Below are 15,376 nucleotides of genomic sequence, written 5' to 3' on the forward strand. Positions count from 1 at the left end.
CCCTGAGTGTCGCCCTGTGAGGGGAGTCGGGCGCTGGGTAGGCGCTGAGGGCTGAGATGAGAAACCGAGGTTTCGGTTCTGCAGCTAGCAGCGGGCGAGCTGAGTAAAGCTGAATATCTCGGTCAGCGGGACGGAAGCTGTGCCTTTCCCTCTGTGATGAGGGCGTTAAGTGAGGCTGTAAACGCTTGGGTTGGAGGGAAACCCGCAGAAGGCGCTGCTGGCAGTGCGGGGAGAGCTGGTGGTCCCCATGCTGCCGCCACACACACCTCAGAGCTCATCAGTGTGCACGTAGAATGCAAGGGACACTTATAAAACACAAGTGGATTTCGATGAATGTGAACATAATCCTGCATAAAAGTACCGCACACCAGAAAAAAGTGATGGCTGTGACCATCTACGCGAAGCATGTAACTCCTTGTACTGCTCTTCAATTATTTTTCCAACAAGCAGCTCTGCAAAAAATCAGTTTCTGTAGTAAGTTAGACACAGATAATACCCTTGAAGCATATTTGAGACATATGCTTAAAAGCCAACGTTTTCAGATTCTAGGAGTGGAACAAAAATCTTAGTCAAAATTCTAAAAATAAAATCCTGCATTTTAAATTAGCTACCCTTCATAAGTTGTGTGCTGTCTCATGCTAGAAATGTGAAATAGAATTTAAGGTGTATTCTTATTCCTTTCACTAGTGATGACAGTCTTGTGATAAAACTGCTTTACTGTATAAGAGGCTCCTAGAAAGGAGGCAGAGAATTGGAATAAAAGAAGTGACATAAAAGTGCAAAAGCATTCCAGGGTCATTTAGGAGACGCAGTATTAACATCTGCATGATACCTTAATCTAAGGTCCCTCTGAATCCAAACCAAACCCATGGGTTCAGATTAATTTCTCAGAGATTTGGGGATGAGACAATTCAAGTCATAGTGCATGCATGCTCAGTTGAATTTTGCAAGTTTCACTCCATTTCATACTTGCAACAACTGTGCAAACAGACACTGGAAAAACGTTGGCTTTCATTTTGACTTTGGCATGTTGTTGTCTGGCGCTTGCACACTAGTTATTTGTTCACATTTACCACAAATAATGACTAGAAACCTAACCTGCAACTAGACTGTTGAAGTAACTTCTGGAACGGTTTGTTTCCTTCTCTTTCCTCCACCCCCTTAAGACTTTTTGTCTTGTGGGATTTGTTCGCAATCTGCTAGATGAAGCTCTAAGGCAAGTTTGCCAGATCTAGGGCTGCATCATCGTTCAGCACATCTGGAAGTGGTTTATGGGCTCTCATTCCTTCAGTGCCGTGTCTGGACTCTCTGCTATTCCTCAGCAGCAGAGAGAAAAGAAAACCAGCACAACTCCAAAGTAAACTTTGAAGAGTTTGAAAAAGGAATTGAGTCTTAAAACTGTTTCTGTGCCCTGTAAGGCCCTTGTACAGGGGACTTTAAAGGAGGACGATGGGCAAGGAAGCTTTGGCAAGAATGCTTACATCTGTGGGCTATCTAGGATCCAAGTAAAAAGCTCTTCAGGAGAAAGGAGTCCCGAATACTGTGCTGCTTTGAAGAGGTAAAAAGACTAATTAAGCAGGAAATATCTGAGCAGTAATGTCATGTTTCTGAGCTTTCCCTTCTGCAGCCCCTTGTTTTATTACAGGATTTAGCAACTGACTTAGGGACTGCCAGGTCCTAGGAACTAATGTCTAAATTCAGGAAAAAAATGAGTAAATATTTATAGGAGAATAAATATTCCTTTCTTTAAAAATCAATGGCTAGTTAATCTGAGTTGCAGAGACTTAGGAACTTTGTAGTTTTGGGATTCAAACTTTTCTTATATGAAACTTTCTGTGTTTAGATTTTAAAGTTTAAAACATGGTTCAATGTATGTTGATTTAATCATCTCTGAAGAGATCATGAGGCTGTGACTATCCAACTTTCATTTTGCAGTGATCATCAGTGTTATTTGTGACTATTGATACAAATTTAGTTAAAAGGCTGTAGTCAGCTCTATTGAAGTCAGTGAAAATTGCTACTGGCTTAAGCAAGGTTAAAAAGTTATTCCACGAGTGTAGGGATTTTTGCTGTCTCTCTCCTTATCTAAATGAATAAGCTTTTAAATGGCTAAGCCTACAATACTTGTGTAATGTGCATGAGAAGGGATTTCTAAGCAGCATATTTTTTTTTTCAACTGATAAGGTTGTTTTCATATCTATGTAAATTAATGCCACGTGAAGAGAGTGGGCTGTTGGAATGCAGTCAAGTACTGCATATGTGAAAGGAATCTCAGAAATATTCCTCTCTCTACGATTTAGTCATCTGTTGGGAGCTAAATATATGCAAATATAAGTGGTTTGTAAACAAAGCCACATCTTAGCTTTATTTATGTTTTTATTATCATTTTACTTGTTAGTCAAAGTAGAGGCTAATTCAGGATGCTCCCTCACCAGCAGCGTTAACCAATGAGAGGTGGTCATTTTTGTGACTCAAGTTTCAAGAATTTTTGCCGTTTCGTGTTCCTTCTCAAGGAATGAGAATGAACTTTATTTTAGTATGTGGATAGAAACTGCAGTGTATCTTTGTCTATACTGTAGCATATCTGTATGTATGTAAACAGGAAAAATGGGTTTTGATCTTGAAGATAGCTACAATAGTATAAGGGTTAGATCACACAGTTGAGTTTTCCTTCCCTCCTGCCCCAACCTCTGATGGTGGTTTTTATTGTTTTTTTTTTTTTTTTTCATAAACAATACTACTGCTTCCAGAACTTAAGTGAATGTGGTTCTTTTTCCACAATTTTAGGGATTATGTTCTTTCCTCTCAGGTACAAAGTCATGGCCATTCTTAGGCCTTGCTTAGAAGTACAGTTTCAGGGAAGGGTACTTCTTTATCATAAGCATCACAAATAATGTGCTTAAATACAACCCATTTTGCACAAGCTTCCCTTTTACTGTTGCTGGAAGGATACTGCTGTTAGAAAATCTTTTCACAATTACTCTAAAATTTTCTCATAGTCTGAAAGTCAATGCTCCAATGTATGATACCTATATGTTTGGGAACTGTATGCCAACAAAAACTTAGTATTTGTGATTGTTCTTATGTTTTAGGTGAGATCAGATATAAAGGTAGATGTATTTACAAATTGCGTCAGTTGGTGTTTTTATAATTTTTGTACGTTATTTTAAAACGTGTTAAAAATCATAGTTTTTACTGGTGTAGGTGATTGGACTGAATGTATTAAAACAATTCATTTCAGTCTATTAGTAGGTTGAATATTAAAATATCTAATAGCTCTGGCTCAAAATATTAGTTATTTGTTACAAGAAAGTTATTTACAAAGATAGAGTGCTTTTACTGGTTGATAATGCTAAACCTTGTCCCTGAAATATTTAACTAGTGTTCACTGCTTATATTCATGATTTTTTCCCTCTCTCTCTCTTTTTATTTTATTTTTTTAAATTTTACTACAGACCACAGTTCATATCCAACAGAACATATGGCTCTTTTAAAGAAAAGTAAGAAAGATTAAAAACATTTAAAATATGTATTTTTAAAAGAGGGCAGAGATGTGCTTTCTCATAAAACTGTTGTAACAGTTGCATGCAAATTTATAACTAGTTTTGCTAAATTATATTTAACTTTTATTATCAAAATAAGTCTTTTCCTGTAAAATAAATCAGATAAGTACAGCAATAAATCCTATTAATTTAATATTACTTACTACTTTGCTGCATGAGACTGAGTGCAGGTAACTGCCAGTTTCATGTGGGTTGTGCCAGGAGCACCCAACCTGACTTTTTGAACAGAACTCTGCACGTTAATGCTGTTCATACTCAAAACTGAAATGTGGCCCTGAGAAATTTGGGATTCTCATCACCTGTTGTGATCAATGACTGAAAATGGACCGCTCTGAGTCTTCAGTTATACACCCAAAATTTCACTGAATTCAGTGGGCTCTTTCCTCAGCTGATTTAAACAAGTGCAGGTTTGGTGATGCATGCGTACCGATTTCAGCTTATTCTCATGCCTAGGTCTGGTTAATTGGCCCTTTTGAATCAACCAGTTCAAAACTTTGTTCCCTTTGCTCTTTTGCATGCCTTGAATATGTACCATCACATTTATGATGGTACAAAGTAATGAAGTCAACCCAAAGAACTCCATCATCAAGGTAGCAGTGATGGTAGCATATTCCTTCCCTGCCCTATCATTGAACTGTCTTGGTTAACAATTCACAGGTGGTTAATGTTGAATGGCTTAGGCTCGTCCAAGATAGTCTGGTAGGAACTGAAAAATCGTAATACCCAGTAAGGTCTTTGCTTTTGCATGTTTTGTTTTGACTTACTAATTACAGTGTGAAAGTGTTTATGTATTCTCAAATATTTTGGAACATACCTGGTTTGAATGGCATGCTGGGTTTATTTTTCTAGCACTGTTAGAGTTTTGCTCAAATACACCTTGAAGATCTGCATGTTGAAATCAAATAAAATTTTACTTGTGTCTGGAGGAAGCATAAGAGAAAGAAAAAGCTAGGTAAAATAATTAGTTCTTGAAGTCCTATGATGTAGCCAATGAAAGGAAGTTCCAGGTTTCTAGTAATGTTTAGAAACATTTATTTAATAGTATGGATAACCCATATGTATTGGAAACCTAGTGATTTAGTGAGCAAACAATCCATGAAAATCAGGTAGTTGGAAATAATTGTAAAAGGACATTACATTTTTAGCATAATGTTTTAGTTTGATCAAATAGCGAAAGAAAAAAACAGCAAATACAGGTTTTGATATGTACTAATTGCAAATTTGATTTTAAAAAGGTACAATTAGTACTCTAGCTTTTAGAGTGATTATTAACAAATTCTCCCTTTTTTTTCAGTTAACCAGATCTTACTGTTACTTCTTGTCTTAACTGTATGTGCAATTCTGTACAACAAAGTTCACAAAGTGCCATCTGCATTAAAGAATGAAGCAGGTAAATGACTTCCATTTCATTTATGTTCCTGTTTGATGTTTCTTACCTCTTCATTTAACATTTTTTCTTATTACTAAACCTGTTTGCCCTGCAGTAGATGAGCCACTTGAAATAAAATAGTAGGAGATTGATAGTACAATTAAGAATTGTCATCCTGATTCACATTTTTATCCAGATGTCACTGATGCAAATGGAAGCTGGTGTAGATCCTTATTTGTGCTGAACACTGTTGGAGTTGCCAAGTGATAATAAACTTCAGTCAGAACTTGCCCTTTGGGAATATGCTTGGCCTACCTGTTGATTTCAGATAGGTCATCAAACCTTGATATAATTTTCAGCAGAAGTTCTTGCTGGAATATTTATAGTGACAAAAGCCTGCTAGGGCTGGGGTGGTTGGACTAGTGTGTAGTGTTTATACTAATAGCTTATTCACTGTTCCTCAGATAAACAAACTCTGTCTTAGTATAAACCATTTCTATTCAGTATGTTTTTGTAGGGCTGTTATGAGTTTAATGATTATGTTTCAACCAGTATAAATTTATTCGTATAATTTCTGTAAGTTAATCAGTGCTAGGGGTACAAATTTTCCTTAGCAGTGATGTGAGCTGTTTCAGTACTGTTCAGATTTTTTTTCCCTTTTATCATTAGCAACTTCCTGGTGGTACAAAATTTTGCACTATTCCTTTCTAGCCTGCTTCCCAAAGAAGTGAAGCTCATGCAATTACACCAGCTCTTCCACTTACTTCCTTCCTTTGAAAATTTTGGAGCCAGTTGTCCAATTTGTACTAAATATAACTGAGAAGTAGAAGTCTCAAAGGTATTCAAACTTCTTCAGGTTTCATGTGAATAAGCAGCAACATGGAGGACAGGTTGATTTGTGCTCCCATGGAGCAGAAGATACAGAGAACTCTTTTCTGTGTTCTGTTTGGAGGCATCTAAGAGCCCAGTCAACTTGCGTGTAGTTCTGGGTTAGCGACAGCTCATGCTGTGTGCCTTGGCAGATGTGGATGTGTAAAGGATGTGGGAAGGAAATGGAATGAATGTGATATGATTCCACTGTTTATAGAACTATGAGCTCACTCATATGACCCAGACGCGATACAAAAAGATTCTCAATTTTCTATTATAATGCATAATTTTGTTTCTTGTAGTTGACTTGGAGAGTCCTGAGGAAATGGAAGAAGAAATCCCAGTCGTAATCTGTGCTGCTGCAGGCAGAATGGGTGCAGCTATAGCAGCAATCAGTAGCATCTACAGCAACACGGAGGCTAATGTTTTGTTCTACATAGTTGGGCTGAAGAACACCATCCCTCATATTCGGTATATAAGTGCTTTATTTTATTTCATGCTGTAATTTGGACCAGGTTGTTGTTCTCCTTAGCACGGTTATAGGCCTTGGAGGACTTTCCAGGAAATGTTTCTTCCTTTTGTAGGAAGAAAGTACTTCCTTTTAAGTAGTGTCTTGGTAGCTGTCCCCGGGATTCCCTACACATAGGAAAAAGGATCATTGTGTTCTGCTTAAGGCACTGGCTCTCATAAAGGGGTATGAAATAACCATAACATGCCTGTACTTGTACCTTTTTGCCTTTTGTTGATCAGCTGCAGAAGAGAGTGTGTAGTAAGGTAAGTAAGTACATACATGCCTGCTTGTCACAAGCCCTCTTTGTGGCACTGCACTCAGCTCATATGAAGCTGTGTCTTTAGTTTCAGAGCAGAAAAGCCTGCTGTCTAAAGCTAATTTCAGGTAAGGGGGAGTGGTAAATGTAATAAATAGAGGCCCAAAGAAGCTAGTAATGAAAGCATGTTTGGGTGTTAAAAATTGCAGACATTCTCTAAAAGAGAGGGAAATGAGAGAGGAAAGGTGTGAACCAAAGATTCAGAGATTTTTTTTAAGCAGTAATTGCCTCCGACTACTTCTGTAGCTTGTGTACTTACAATGTATGTCAAAGTGAAAAGATGTGATAAGCGGCGTTCCACAGAGAGTTTTTCCAATCCATTTCATCAGTAACCTAGAAAATAGAATGGAGAATGTTCTCTATGACTCTACAGTTGGCGTGGAGTTGGAAGAGACAGAAGATATATTGAGTAACAATGATGAGCTGAAAACAAACTCCAAATGAGTTGGAAAAATGAGCTGTAAAACATGATGAAATTCAGTAGAGGTGGAAATAGCGGATTGTGTTGGCTCAAGGTGAAGCAGGAGTTTGTTAGCACTTGCTAGATAATATGGGGACTCCAGGCGCATAATAACACAAGTACAATTTACGGTAGGTCAGACAAAAGCTTTATTAACAATGATTATAGTGAGAGAATGGGAGTGGAGGGATAGATGCTGTCTGTATGCTCTCTTACTGTGCATTTGGAGACCCCATATTCTTTGACACACTCATTTTGAAACCTGCACAACTATAACTGATAACTGACCACACTATTGTGCAAAAAAAAGGGGAGGGGAAGGCATGCTTCATAGTGAGATATAGTTGTGGATATATATGACCTCTGGAGATGTGAGAAAACAACTTCTGATCTCCTAGGCATTTCTACCACATCAGAAAAAGTATGGCATTTAGTTTTATGTGCCTTACTTCAGGAAAGATTTAGAAGAGAGGTCGGAGTCAAACATCAAGCAATAATGACAGGAAATCTGACAAAATATTGAAAAACATTAGTCTGAAAAAAAAATATCCTCTGCTAAACTGTGAATATGTGACAGTCATCTTGAAGGACATAGAACTGTAAAAAGGAGAAAACTGACCTGTGCTTTAAAAGCATAGCAGATAGGATAAGATAAAAATGGTCTTTAACTACAGCATGAAAGTCCAGGAAGTAATATTTAATCATCACAACAGTGTAAAATGGGTTGTTTGTACAATGTGTGGAGTCTCTGTTTTTGGCACTGTTTTTTTTTTTTTTTTTTTTTTTTTTTTAACAGGTTAAACAAATGTCTGTGTGCAATAGCTGTAGACATAAGTGATTTTGTCTTGGGGTAGGATAGATCAAGTGAGTTTCCAAAGCCTCTTATTTTCCTGTGAGTCTGAGTTAACACTGGAAGTACTCTCCACATGCTGAATATTTCTTTTTATCACTTCTTTTTATCACAGAAAATGGATTGAAAATTCTAAACTGAAAGAAATAAAATTTAAGGTTGTGGAATTCAACCCCATGGTACTAAAGGGCAAAATCAGGCAAGATGCATCACGACCTGAACTACTGCAGCCTGTGAGTAAATGAACACCACACAACACATTTTCAAGAATTTAATGCACATTACAGGTTTTTAAATGTCCTAGGTCTCTGTTCCACTACACAGGAGGGGTGCAACCCCCCAAAAAAAACACTTCAGGTCCCAATTCTAAGCTGTCACTCAAAAAGGACAAGTGCATTGTAACAAGCTCCTAGCAACTTTTCTGTCTTGCCAGCACCTCACCTATTTGGTGGTATAAACTTTATGTTTTGAATGTGTTATATAGTTAAGAATATATTTACAGTTTATCAGAGGAAAGATACAGTAGTGCTTCTTGTGCCTCCATGATGCTGAGTTGGCTGCATTCTGCTATGTCTGAGGTTAAGTTAGAGACTAAAGACTAATCTAAATGTTACTGGCTGTCAGAAGAAGCAAATCGGGTGTTTTGTTGTACCATCAGCACTGGTAATGCTGCGTCTGGAATACTGTGTCCAGTTCTGAACTTGTCAGTAAAAGAACTAATAGTTCTTTAAAAGAACTGATAGTTTACTAGTCAGTAAAGAGAGACTAATGCATTAAACTGCTTTAACACTTAGTATTTCCTTTTTTCTCCCCCCTGTTTAACAGCTGAACTTCGTTCGATTTTATCTTCCTTTGCTTATCCAGAAACATGAGAAAGTCATATATTTGGATGATGATATCATTGTTCAAGGTAAGCTGACATCCAAAAAGCAGTTTCCAGCAGAATTAGGATCAAAGTTACTGCAGCTTTTATAGTTGTCTGGAGATACGGAGTATAATGGAAAGTGAGGAAACTTCTAGGAGCATTGTACTTGGGAAAACTACAAAATTTCTGTTTGTTTATTTATTTAAAGGAAATTCTGAAGAAAACCTTCTCTTCATATGTGTTTTAGATAGTTGATTTTAATCAAAATTTGTTTTTAAATTGATTTGAATCAAAATCAACTGTATGGGTTTCATTTTATTTGGATTCAGTCAGTTGCTGAAAGATAAGGTATCACGGTTTTCACTTGGATGCTGTAGTATGTAGTTAAGCGTGACTTGTGTTTCCTGCTAGCATTCAATTTCCCACAAATGCTGCTCCACTATGAGCTGCTTTATAAAATACAATTAATCTTCTCTGCCTGTCTCATTTTCTTTTGCAATAGATTTATTACAGTTTCTTCAACATGTATGGCTTACAATGGTTCTCTCTGCTTTTTGTTTTTGTTATTCTGTCCTCAGTCATTAACAGAAATAATTAACTTTTTGTAAGGTTCTTAAGTCTTCGTTTACATTCCATTTGCATGAACGCTTTAAGCTGACCCCACCTCTTCACCTGCATCCCTCCCTCATGTGCCTGCACACACAGAAAGGTGATTACTTCCAGCCTGAATTGGCTTCCTGGCATGACTTAAGGCAGTGCTCCAGCAGAAAAGAATGGGGTGGCTGGTGAAAGAGGAGAGGTAGGACTTTCTCTTTCATTAGGGGTGCCAGATTGTCAGCTGATAGTGTTTCTGGAGCCACAGGATAAGGGTGTAATTTTACATTACAGCTAATGGTAGGCTGCTGCCTACGGAAGTGGCCTCTCCTGTCCGCAGGCAGCTCCTGTTACTTCTCTTGTATCACACCTACAGTTGTGCAGCTGCGAAATAAGCTGACGTTTTCTGGTTGACCCGGCAGAAGACTGGCTATATAACAAACAAACAAAACCAACCAACCAAAAAAACAACAAAATTTGTTTTCCTCTTTGCTTGCTCACCCTTGGGCCATGTAATCACAGGGCCCAAAAGAGGGGAATAAAGATGGGCGTGTGGGGGTGGAGGCAGAGAGAGGGTGCATCTGTTTTGGCAGCTGTTCCTCATGTTTTAACTGTAATGTGAGACTGCTCTCTATCAGATGTCTCTGGAATGGGAGTTCTGACAGGGTAAGGAGTGATGGGGAGTTTCAGGGTTTAACTTTGGGACTGTTTATGTGTTGGCCAGTTATTTTCTATAGTAAATAAGAATGAAACATTTTGGGTGCCATCACATTTTTTTTTCTGCTTTTTCTCTTGAAAAAACACAAGTTATTTAGAATCAGGACAAAATACCTATTAAGGCTTGTTAATCTTGAACAGTTACTAGCTGCCACATTTTATTTATTTATTTATTTTGTGTGGGATGTAAGTTCTATCCCAAGTTTTCCAGCTGGCTGGTGAGTTTGGAGAATTTTTCTTTCAGAAATAGTAGTTCCACTCTTTGCAGTATGAGGAATGTTTTCAGTTTCTAGTCTTTTATTGAGGTTTCCTGGTAATAGCAGCTTTACTTCTTCATGTCCTACCTGTGGAGAGTGCTCACCTCAGGCTAACGGGCCACGTGTGGCCTTCCAACCTAATTCATCTTACCTACGACCCTTGCCAGTAGCTTGAAGGGGTTTGGATACAGACTCCCCTAATTGCTGTAGCTGTACAGTGGTGGTGCTGTGCTTCCCACCTGCCCTGAAATCCTTCTGGCACAGTAGATATGTGCTAGTCAGATGGTGAGTGAGACATCATGTGTTACGTTATCTCCCTCCATCAGGAAGGAGCTGGGAGGTCTGGGAAGCCACAAACGTGATAGGCACCTTTCAGCTGGCCAGTGCTTATTAGTAAGCAGTGTGGAGCCAGGTGTCTTACTACAAGGTACAAACACGGGAACAGAGGAAAAAAATGATCTGTGCAGGAAATTGAAGAGATATTTCTGAGGGACTGAAGTCATTTGCCTGTACCCTCTTTCTCCAAATAAGAGCTAATTGAATGCATAACTTTGTAACCAGCTTCTTAACAGTGTAATCAGCTGCTGCTTCAGCTGATCTTGGACATTTGGACCAAATTAAGGATGTATTGAATACCGATGGCAATAGCTAAAGATAGACACCCATATATGGGACATAAACTTGAAAATTTCCCATATAGCAAAATTCAGCCTTCATTAACATCTCAGCTATCCCCTAAAATTAATATGTTTGTAACTAACATGTGAGATCCTATCAGCTACGTAGCAGTGAATAGGCTTACTCTTAAGCTTTTCAACTCTGTGTAACCAGGTGACATCCAGGAACTCTATGAGACTAAGTTAGCTCCTGGACATGCTGCGGCTTTTTCAGATGATTGTGATCTACCTTCTACACATGAAATGGTTAGAAGTGTAGGCATGCAGGTAAGGTGTCATTTCGGAACTCTAATCATAAATGTATTGACTCATAAATGTAACACGATTTTATATATTTTCCCCAAAGTGAAAGTGGTTTTTTTTATTTTTGTACCAGTTTTACAGGTAATTAAGAAGAATTACTAATCTAAGAAGAACTACTTTCTGTAGTAACTCTGTAATGATATGGTGCTATGCAGAGTTGCTTCCTGTAGTAGTTTAAATCTCTGTTGCTCTTTGGATTCTACTAAATTATGTTTGGTATTTTATTAAGTTAATTTTGCTATCAGTAGATCACGAGCACTTCTGGAGTATTAAATGAAGCCACAGTATAAGATATTTGTATTAGTCGAATTGGGAATGAAACTCAGCGAAAGTGTTTGAAAGCAAATTTCTGAGTTGCGTTCCCCAAAACTGTCAGTCCCTCTAGCATTACAGTTGCACAAGTATAAAGATACCTCATTTAGAGTAAGCTACAGAAAGAAAAAAACGTGGTGAGGAAATTTTTCACCTCCAGTGGGACAATACCATGGAAAAAGCAATTCAGTAGCTGGGCATACCTTGCCTTTCAGCCCCACATCACATGGCAATTGAGACAGGTAATCATCACAGAAACTCAGCTTTGGAAGTGCATACTTAGTCTCCATGTGAGCAGCATAGAGATGTGTTTACTCTCACTTTCATTGAGATTCTCAGGGGATAAACATACTTTAAAACTTTCTTTTTTTAACTTCCCAGAACACATACATGGGATTCCTGGACTACAGAAAGCAAGCAATTAGAGATCTTGGCATCAGCCCCAGCACCTGCTCCTTTAATCCTGGCGTAATTGTTGCTAACATGACTGAATGGAAACATCAGCGGCTTACAAAGCAGTTGGAAAAGTGGATGCAAAGAAATGTAGAGTATGTATAGAGAAATCTAGCTTTGCACTTAACTGTAAACTGAGTATTAAAACTATAATTTTCTGTTTGTAAGCTCCTTAAAGTTTGCAACTTTAAACTTTATTTTGTTCTGTGAGATACCAAAGTAACTCATGTTCCAGAATTTCCATGTGGTTATATCTGATTGAAAGTGTACCAGAAAATGCTGCCTGGAATATTAGTCTTGTGTTTATCGCAAACCGCGCTTAATCCTGAGGGACGCTGAGACCATGTGGGTCTTGTTTTGATCCCACCTCACTTGGGACCAAGCCACTCAAAATCTTCCCTTCTTGAGGCCACTTTAGAGAAGAAGGAATGTTTTCTTGTTTGTGTGGGGTCTCTCCTACTGTAATGTCAGCCAAACAGTAATCGGACACCATATTTCTTAAATACCAATAGAAAACGCTGCTTTCTCTATAGACAGACCAAACTTGACATGAAGATAACTTTTTGGCTTTGACCACAAATAAGTCATGAACACAGTGAAACAAACACTGTTAATTTTTAATGTTTGTTGCTAACCTGCATTTGCAAACTTGACATTTACTTTCTTTCTCTGCAAAGAGTTAAGTTTAAATTTAGTAAAACTAAATTGAAACAGCTTAGCTTGTGCTTTTGGACTGCCTCCACTACTGGTTACTTTCAGAACTGAACAAAGCAGGAGACACAAATGATAAGCATGTGACTGAATGAAAAGCTAAATGCCTGTCTTTCTCACTCTGCTTAGGTAATGTTCTGAGAAGCTATTGCTCTGCTTTTTAAGAGCTTGAAAAAAATCCATGAATATTATCTGCAGGTCTTATCTACAAAGATGATTTTTGACCATAATAAAACATTCCTATTCCTTTTAGCTGTGTTTTGAAGTGACAATGAAATAAATTGCTTAGTTAGCAGCTGAAACTCACAGTTTTGGAGGTTATGATTTTTGTTGTTCTGTAGCCTCTAAGCACCTCTTGATACTTCCCAGGTTTCTGCCTTGCTGGGCTAGACAGGTGACATGATGCTCCCATGTGCTGACTGGCCAGGCCTTAAGCACCCTGTGGCCAGACATCTGGCTGCTACGTCTTAAAGCCCCTCCTCGCAGTAATGTTTGGCTTTTTCAAGCCCTGGAGTTTTCACAAACTTCCCAGGAAATTAATATCCTTTAGATGTTAGGTTATACAGATCAGATTTGGCAGTCTAGTTTGAAGTTAACTTACAGGTCTAATAGTTGGGCAGGGGGGCGAAGGGGAAGGAAGAGAGAGAGTGAAATACATGGAAGCATGTACATTTCCTTAGCAAACCAAACTAAAATATGTTTAATTCCTTTATGTTGACAGTTTTTTTTTTCCTACTTTGATTTTGCCAGCCTCATAGACTACAGGCAGCATGTGGAAGTAATTGGCTGCATGTTGGGCTTGACTCCCAGTTTGCTTGGTAGCAACAATCTACTCAAGGAGAACTGGAGTTGCAAATGCAAGCAATTAACAGCATTAGAACAGAGTACACTGAAAATAAGTCTGTTCAAAATGCTTTTGAATTTTACCAGAATACTTACATTTTTAATTTCTGATCTCTGTGCCAAAGGCTCTTTTATTGAGGTTTTGAACACTTTGCTCTTTTGCAGGGAAAACCTCTACAGCAGCACCCTCGGGGGAGGTGTGGCAACCTCTCCAATGCTGATTGTATTTCATGGAAAGTATTCTGCTATTAATCCTATGTGGCACATACGGCATCTTGGTAAGTTTAGCTTTCCACCATTTGCAGTTTGAACTAAATAAAGTGAGAGTTGTTTTTAAGATTCCAATGTAGGATGTTACATTACTTTACCTCAACACATTACTTTATACCTCAGATCCAAATTACGTAATCCATGCTTCCTTCTTTTCCTCTAACACTCACTAGTCCTGCTTGCTTCAGGGTAGGGCAGAATGTGTGCGTATCCCACTGGTAGTCGTTAGTCAAATACCTTAACAGGTCAAGCAAAACAAAATAGTTGTACCCCTGCAGAAAATACCCAGTAATCATTAAATTGGGTAAGAAAAGAAAAAAAATAAGTACCAAGGAGAAAACTACGTGATTGAAGACCAACTATCTATATTGTCCTAAACCATGGAAAGAATATATGAAAGATGTGAATATAGTCAGAGAGACTGAAAAAACCTGACATTTTTAGCAGCCACAGTAGAAGATCATGGGATGCCCGGCAGCCTTTGTGTAGTCAACGTTCTGAAGGCTGTAGTTAGCATTCACCTGGGAATGGTGAATTATCCTGAGAAAAAGATAATAGCTTTATGTAATAAAATGAACGGTACAAGGGATGTTTTTGTAAGCCCCAGATATAGCAAGATGTTGTTGAGAGGAAACTGAGATTTTTCAGATGCAGAATTGAAGGTGTTAAATTGAAAAATGCTGCTCTATCATACAACTAGGTGTCTATTGACAAGTAAGTGGAACCATACTAATCAGACTTATTTAATAAAACAAAAGTTTAACTGTGTAGTGTCTTCCATTATAAAAAACTTTTTTTTTTCCCATGTACCCATGCAGGCTGGAGTCCCGATACCCGTTATTCGGAACATTTCCTTCAAGAAGCTAAATTACTTCATTGGAATGGGAGATATAAACCTTGGGACTATCCCAGTGTTCACACCGATCTCTGGGAAAATTGGTTTATTCCTGACCCTTCAGGGAAGTTCAAATTAACTCGTCCTGACAGCTGATACTGAAAACACTTAAATGCATTTATACTTTGTTTTGCAGCATGCAATAGTTTGAGAAGCAACATGTCAAAATGTATAATTAACTGATTTTAGAGAACTAAGTATTTCTTAAATATTGTCATAAAATGACCATCCGTTTTGAGGGCTTATGGGTGGAGAGGGAGGTGGGAGAGTTAGTTACAGTTCAGATTATCCTGACTTTCAAATAAGGTGAGGAAACAAGTTTACTCGACAATGAAATACTTTCATTAAATATTTACAGAGGTGAAATCAGACAGTGTTTTAATGTATGATCCTTATAAATAAGACTCCAGTAGCGGCTGGCAGAAAACCGACACAGGAAATACTTGCAATATTACATATAAGGTGGCTTTAGCCTACTAGCCCCAATTAAACAGCCCCAAAATAAAACTTATGCAGCCTTTTAATATGTAAAGTTCAGTT

The 15,376-nt window shown here is 38.0% G+C and overlaps 1 protein-coding gene across 4 annotated transcripts; it reads left to right on the plus strand.

The window, feature by feature from the left end:
- Window positions 1-996: 996 nt before the first annotated feature.
- GLT8D2 (glycosyltransferase 8 domain containing 2) lies at window positions 997-15,207 on the plus strand. Of its 4 annotated transcripts, none has more exons than XM_035564239.2 (10): window positions 997-1,558; window positions 3,456-3,500; window positions 4,858-4,953; window positions 6,105-6,273; window positions 8,055-8,172; window positions 8,765-8,849; window positions 11,204-11,316; window positions 12,046-12,212; window positions 13,837-13,949; window positions 14,760-15,207. In XM_035564239.2, exons 2-10 carry the CDS (start codon window positions 3,482-3,484, stop codon window positions 14,930-14,932), a joined length of 1,053 nt encoding a protein of 350 aa, XP_035420132.1. In that variant the 5' UTR covers window positions 997-1,558; window positions 3,456-3,481; the 3' UTR covers window positions 14,933-15,207. The 4 variants fall into 4 exon arrangements, with proteins under 4 accessions (XP_035420132.1, XP_035420141.1, XP_035420158.1 ...); XM_035564248.2 differs by lacking the exon at window positions 3,456-3,500 and adding an exon at window positions 5,644-5,770 and having other exon boundaries at window positions 1,182-1,558; XM_050708232.1 differs by lacking the exon at window positions 997-1,558 and adding an exon at window positions 5,644-5,770 and having other exon boundaries at window positions 3,478-3,500.
- The last annotated feature ends 169 nt before the right edge of the window (window positions 15,208-15,376 follow it).

The sequence above is a fragment of the Cygnus atratus genome, chromosome 1 (genome assembly GCF_013377495.2).
Source record: "Cygnus atratus isolate AKBS03 ecotype Queensland, Australia chromosome 1, CAtr_DNAZoo_HiC_assembly, whole genome shotgun sequence".
NCBI classification, from domain to species: domain Eukaryota; kingdom Metazoa; phylum Chordata; class Aves; order Anseriformes; family Anatidae; genus Cygnus; species Cygnus atratus.